The sequence below is a fragment of the Tyto alba genome, unplaced genomic scaffold, assembly GCF_018691265.1.
Source record: "Tyto alba isolate M040663 unplaced genomic scaffold, T.alba_DEE_v4.0 Super-Scaffold_20000015, whole genome shotgun sequence".
Taxonomy (NCBI): domain Eukaryota; kingdom Metazoa; phylum Chordata; class Aves; order Strigiformes; family Tytonidae; genus Tyto; species Tyto alba.
Genome location: NW_024881289.1, coordinates 102,279 through 108,401, shown reverse-complemented (window position 1 = coordinate 108,401; position 6,123 = coordinate 102,279). Strand labels below are relative to the sequence as shown.

At 51.5% G+C, this 6,123-nt stretch overlaps 1 protein-coding gene and 1 long non-coding RNA gene across 4 annotated transcripts in view; both read right to left on the bottom strand.

Annotated features, from left to right (window-relative positions):
* Positions 1-324: 324 nt before the first annotated feature.
* Positions 325-6,123, bottom strand: part of LOC116959217 (feather beta keratin-like) — an 89,901-nt gene continuing 84,102 nt past the window's right edge. For 2 of the 3 annotated variants that reach the window (XR_006165461.1, XM_042793992.1), the window contains exon 2: positions 325-1,109. Coding sequence is in view for 1 of the 3 variants with exons in the window: in XM_042793992.1 (XP_042649926.1) it covers positions 772-1,109 (338 nt within the window). In the remaining 2 variants the exon portion in view is untranslated. Of the gene's footprint in view, positions 1,110-1,858; positions 1,897-6,123 lie in introns of those variants that run through there. The other variant, XR_006165460.1, reaches the window with a different exon arrangement.
* Positions 5,690-6,123, bottom strand: part of LOC122153582 — a 10,641-nt gene continuing 10,207 nt past the window's right edge. The window contains exon 2 of the long non-coding RNA XR_006165462.1: positions 5,690-6,079. This is a non-coding gene — a long non-coding RNA (uncharacterized LOC122153582). The remainder of the gene's footprint in view (positions 6,080-6,123) is intronic.

The following is a 6,123-nucleotide window of genomic DNA, read 5'->3' as shown; positions in this document are numbered from 1 at the left end:
TACTCCCTGGGAAACTGTTTCCCATGTTTGACCAGCCTCACGGTAAGACAGGGCTCCTGTGTGAGGCACTACTTGTACTTCAAATCCTGTCCATTACTTCTTGATCTCTCCATTCCACTAACCCTTTGCTGTCTCTCTTTTTCCTTCTTCAATATTTTCGGTGCTCTCATACAAGATCAGGGAGCTCCACCCACAACTGTGGGTGCCCCAAGATTGGCGACAGACTCAACGTCACAGCACAGAAAAGGTTCTCCCTTTCACTTGCAGAGGACTTGGCAAAACGGGGAAGGAGCAGAAAAAAAAACCACGACATTAGCCTCCAGCTATGCTGCACAAAGTCTTTAATGAGAAGGAGGAAATGCAGTGGCACAGAATAGAGACCAAGAAACACATCTGCAGTGTTGAGGAATGCACACAGTATGGCCAGTATCCTAAGGACAAACTGCACACAAAGTGCTTTCCTTTTCCCATTCTGCTCACCCTGGTGGCAATGGCAGCCCACCAAGAGCGGTCCCTAACTCCAGCACCCTCTCCCCTTCAGCAGGGGGTTCAGCAAAGCAGAAGAGAACGAGCCCTTTCTGGAGGGCTCAGAGAAAAGAAGAGCTAGAGGAGACATGGCCACGCCAGCCGTGCAGCGAGGAGAAGTGGACACAGGTCACTCCTGCCAGGTGGCATGAGGACACCCAGCCTGCCTGCAAGACATGTCCATGACCTGCTGCTGCAGGGTCCCGTCTTCCATCCTACTGCTCCCGAGGGGATGAGCCGCCAGCTTCAGCAGTTCAGACTGCAGCGGGGGACAGGCAGACACATCCCGGACCCGCCCAGACCAAGGGAGCCCCCAGAAGAGATGGGAACTCCACTGGCACTGAGGGAGCTCCCAACAGCAGCTGACAGAGACGATCCCACGGCTGTGCTCTGAGGGAAAGAGTTGAGGATGGGGCCCGGCAGGGTCACCACCACCGGCGAGGGCTCGATGAACACCGTCGAGTCAGCGCAGCGGGCAACACAGGGCTCACTGCAGCTGCTTGCAAGTGGGGTTGGGCCAGAGGCACAGCAGGGCCGTGGGGACAGGGTCTGAAGCAAGACATCTCTCTGTGAAGGAAGCAAAGCTGCAACACAGAGCAGGAAGGAAACACAGACCAAAACATCAACTTGGCTCTCATGTCCACAGCTCTCTCTGCAGATACACTTTGCTGCTCTCCACCTCCATTTCCAGCTGCAGGTGCAGGAAATGCCTGCACCTGATCTCTCTAACACACACAACGTGCATGACGTATTCCCCTAAGTTGGATTTGAAACACTGGGAGCAAAGATGTGCCTAACTGGCTGCTGATTGCACCAGGACCTCCTACTGCATTTCCCAGTACAATAGCACAGATGAAGATTGATGCAAGTATCCCAGCACAAATGGGCTGCGTTGAATGGGTGTCTCAGAAATCACCTCTTAAACACACATAGTCTTCTTACAGCTCGTAATGCACTCCTCTGAGTAGCACAGTGCAGGAACATTGACCCACTTTGCGATAGGACCAAGCCCAGTGGGTTTAAAGCACCTGATCATACCCCGTCTCCAGAACAACTGTTGTTGCATTGATGAAGCACTTGGCCATTTGGTTAGAGAGCATCTGCTGCAGGCATAAGTTCTGGTGAGGCAGACACCACTAAAGCTGAGCCCCATTGATACCCTTCTGCTTGAAAGAACACCCTCTTCCCATTTCTCCGCATCCACTTCGAGCAAAAGGGACAGAGGCGACAGCCCTTCAACCATTCAAGCTGCGGCAGAGAAATACCAACGTGAGACGCCACCATGGCAGCAATTCTGCCTACAGAGAGAGACACGAAGCAGACCCAGACTTACCTCGTTCCTTCAGGAAAGGGAAGCAAGAGAGGAGGATGCAGAGCCTGAAGCAGCGCAGGCTTTTATGCTGTGTCCCAGAGCCCTGTGGGGCCACAAACATTCCTTGCTCATGAGGCATGTAAACACATAGCAGCTGCCACTTGGGAAGACCTTGCTGGTGATTAAACCTTTAGCTCTTTCATCTGAAATTCTTTTCTCTGACTTTGATTCCAACTAGCATCAAAGAGCGCGTTATGGAACACTTTGGGCTGGAAGGGACCTTTCAGAACATGTAATTCTGACTCTCCTACCATGGGCAGGGACACCTTCCACTGGACCAGGTTACTCAAAGCTTCATCTAATTTGGCATTAATCACTTCCAGGGAGGGGGCATCCACAACTGCGCTGGACATCCTGTTTCAGTGTCTCACCATTTCACTCATTGACGAGGTACAGGTTCTTTCCTCTTCCTTTGTTCTATGTACCTGAAGAAACTCTTCTTGTTACTTTTCATACCCCTAGCCAAGTTCAGCTCCAGAAATTCCTTGGACTTCCCGATATCCTCCTTGCACTTCAAGGCCATTTGCCTATAATCTCCCCACAATGTCTATCCCTGCCTCTGCTGCCTATTCCTTTTGGTTTTGTGTTTTATTTTTCTGAGAGGTCTTGATGTTACCAAGTGGCCTCCTGCCTTCCCTGCCCGACAACTTGCATGTCGGGATTGAGAGCTCTTGCTCCCTCAGAAAAATGTCTTTCATTATCTCCCAGCTCTGGTTTGCTCCTATACCTCTGAGGGTAGTTTCCCAAGGGATCCCATGCACTAGTGTCCTAAACGGGCAACCGCTTGCCTTTCTGAGGTTTAGGTTCCTGACTCTACTTATTACCTGTCCTGCACTCCTCAAAACTGAGAAATCCACCAGGGCGTGACTGCTGCAGCCCAGGCTACCTCCAATCTTGACCTCTCTGATTGCTCTTGCACTCTAGTAAACAACACGTCCACCAGTGCCTCTCCTCTGGTCAGGCTCTGCGTCACATGTACTTGGACGTTGTCCTCAACACACTCCAGTAGTTCCCTGGGTTGCTTGTAGTTCGCTGTGCCGCTTCGCCAGCAGATGTCCTGGAGGTTGAGTTCTCCTATCAGATCAGGGCCTGGTGAGTGTGAAGTTTCCTAATATTGAAATGATCCATCTGAATCTCTGTATCCCAGATTCATAAGGGCAATCAACTCCAAGGTCTCGGGGAAGCCTGGAGGAAGATTTTAGGTGAGTTGTGTCATACGGATTGCCTTTGTCACTTTGCCCTCTTCATGGTGAGCTTGTCCACCAATCATGCTGAAAATCAGCTACGAAGATGGACACCTCGAGTTATCTCTGAAGTGTTTTCAGTGCTGGCACTCAAGCGAACCCTAAGAGACATCTGCCCAAGCGTCATAGTAGACACACAGTAGAGACTTGAGAAGTTGAGGTGGAAGATCAAGACTACCCAATCCTATACAAGAGAAGAGACTCACCACCTCAGGGATATGGAAAAGCTCAATGACAAGAATGGATCATTGTGGGCTGGAGCAAAGCCCATTGCATGTAGGATTGAGGGCCATGAGGATCTTCCTCACGCTCAAACAGCTCTGCCACAGCCTGTTTTTTATGACCACATGTCCAGGGAATGAAGGCACATTTGTAACAACAGGGAGCAGACCAGAGGATCAGGCAGGTCTCTTTCAGGTAATGTCTCCATGGGATCTCCATCGCCATATCCCTTGATTAACTTAACATTAAGCTTGGTCTGCTCAGAGCAGGAGGTTGTCCCAGAGCCATTCCAGAAGAACCATCCATCCCACATCATTCTGGGCTGCACTCACTCTCGTGGGTCCCTGAGCAGCCACTGGCAGGCAATGCCTTAGAAGGCAGAAGCTGCACGAGTTTGCACAGAAGCACCAGTTGATTCAGGAATGGTGCTAAAATGTGCTTTTCCTTACAGAAAGCCGCAAATTGGGACTATGAGGTCTGGTATCACTGGCACAACTGAGGCTGGGCGACCGTGTCCACTGACGTCCACAGCAGGGTGAGTCCGCTGGCCAGCAGCTCTGGGTTTTTCCCAACTCTTCCACATCATGAAGACTCCCAGGTGCTCTGAGACAGATCCGATGTGTCTTTGTAGCGTGAAATGCATGGCATTGGCCACCCCCTCTCTGAATCAGGAAAAAGGGCCATGAGGTTTTCATTCCCTGCCGTTCACCTCTCCTCCTAATCAGGCAAGCCACACCTCCATCCTCTGGGATGACCTTACAGAGCCAAACGGGTCAATTTGGGTGTGGGTCTCCTTCAGGGAAGGATGCGGGCAAGTTTTGATCACAAAACCAGTCTGTGGTAGAGCCTGATGAGCGTAAACAAGGTCCCTGTGGCCATCATCACCCTGCCCACAGGGGGCTTCCCTCCACCTCACAGTGGTCTTTCCTTTCCATTGAGCTTTGCCACGTCCCTGGAGTCGTGCGTCTCTCCTCCCATATGGGATTGTGCAGTCTTGAACTTCTGCCTGAAATTACCCATTGCGTCCTGTGTGTCTACGATCACCCAAGAAGAGAATTGTCCCTCTGGTTTTAGACTGAGTGCCTGCAAAGAAAACATTTGAGAGAAGACTTGAGGTGCCCTGTATGGTTGAATTTCACCATGACACGTGGACAAGTTAACAATGAAGAGGGCAATGAGACCAAAGGGATTTGTATGAGGCAAATCAACTAAAAATATCTGTCTGTCCTGCGTAAGAACTCGGAGTTAATTGACTTTATAAACCTGGGATACAGATGAATGATTTTGATGTACGATGGTATGAAAAGGAGGACAATATGTGGGTTGTAAGAAGCGAGGGCTTAATCACCAGGGAAGCCTTGGGAAGCGGAAACTCCTAGGTGTTCAGATGCTTCATGAGCAAGGAATGTTCGTGGCCCCACAGGGCTCTGGGACACAGCATAAAAGCCTGCGCTGCTCCAGGACCTGCATCCTCCTCTCTTGCTTCCCTTTCCTCGAGGAACGAGGTAAGTCTGGGTCTACTCCATGTCTCTCTCTGTACGCAGAATTGATGCTATGGTGGCATCTCAGGTTTATATTTCTGTGGCCTCAGCTTGGCCCTGCAATTGAACTGTTGAAGGGCTGTCACCTCTGTCCCTTTTAATGGATGTGACTGCGGAGAGCTGGGTAGAGGGTGTTCTTTCAAGCAGAAGGGTATCAATGGGGCTCAGCTTTAGTGGTGTCTGCCTCACCAGAACTTATGCCTGCAGCAGATGCTCTCTAACCAAATGGCCAAGTGCTTCATCAATGCAACAACAGTTGTTCTGGAGACGGGGTATGATCAGGTGCTTTAAACCCACTGGGCTTGGTCCTATCGCAAAGTGGGTCAATGTTCCTGCACTGTGCTACTCAGAGGAGTGCATTACGAGCTGTAAGAAGACTATGTGTGTTTAAGAGGTGATTTCTGAGACACCCATTCAACGCAGCCCATTTGTGCTGGGATACTTGCATCAATCTTCATCTGTGCTATTGCACTGGGAAATGCAGTAGGAGGTCCTGGTGCAATCAGCAGCCAGTTAGGCACATCTTTGCTCCCAGTGCTTCAAATCCAACTTAGGGGAATACGTCACGCACGTTGTGTGTTAGAAAGATCAGGTGCAGGCATTTCCTGCACCTGCAGCTAGAAATGGAGATGGAGAGCAGCCAAGTGTATCTTCAGAGAGCTGTGGACATGAGAGCCAAGTTGATGTTTTGGTCTGTGTTTCCTTCCTGCTCTGTGTTGCAGCTTTGCTTCCTTCACAGAGAGATGTCTTGCTTCAGACCCTGTCCCCCACGGCCCTGCTGTGCCTCTGGCCCAACCCCACTTGCAAGCAGCTGCAGTGAGCCCTGTGTTGCCCGCTGCGCTGACTCGACGGTGTTCATCGAGCCCTCGCCGGTGGTGGTGACCCTGCCGGGCCCCATCCTCAACTCTTTCCCTCAGAGCACGGCCGTGGGATCGTCTCTGTCAGCTGCTGTTGGGAGCTCCCTCAGTGCCAGTGGAGTTCCCATCTCTTCTGGGGGCTCCCTTGGTCTGGGCGGGTCCGGGATGTGTCTGCCTGTCCCCCGCTGCAGTCTGAACTGCTGAAGCTGGCGAATCATCCCTTCGGGAGCAGGACGGAAGATAGGACCCTGCAGCAGCAGGTCATGGACATGTCTTGCAGACAGGCTTGGTGTCCTCATGCCACCTGGCAGGAGGGACCTGTGCCCACTTCTCCTCGCTGCACAGCTGGTGTGGCCGTGTCT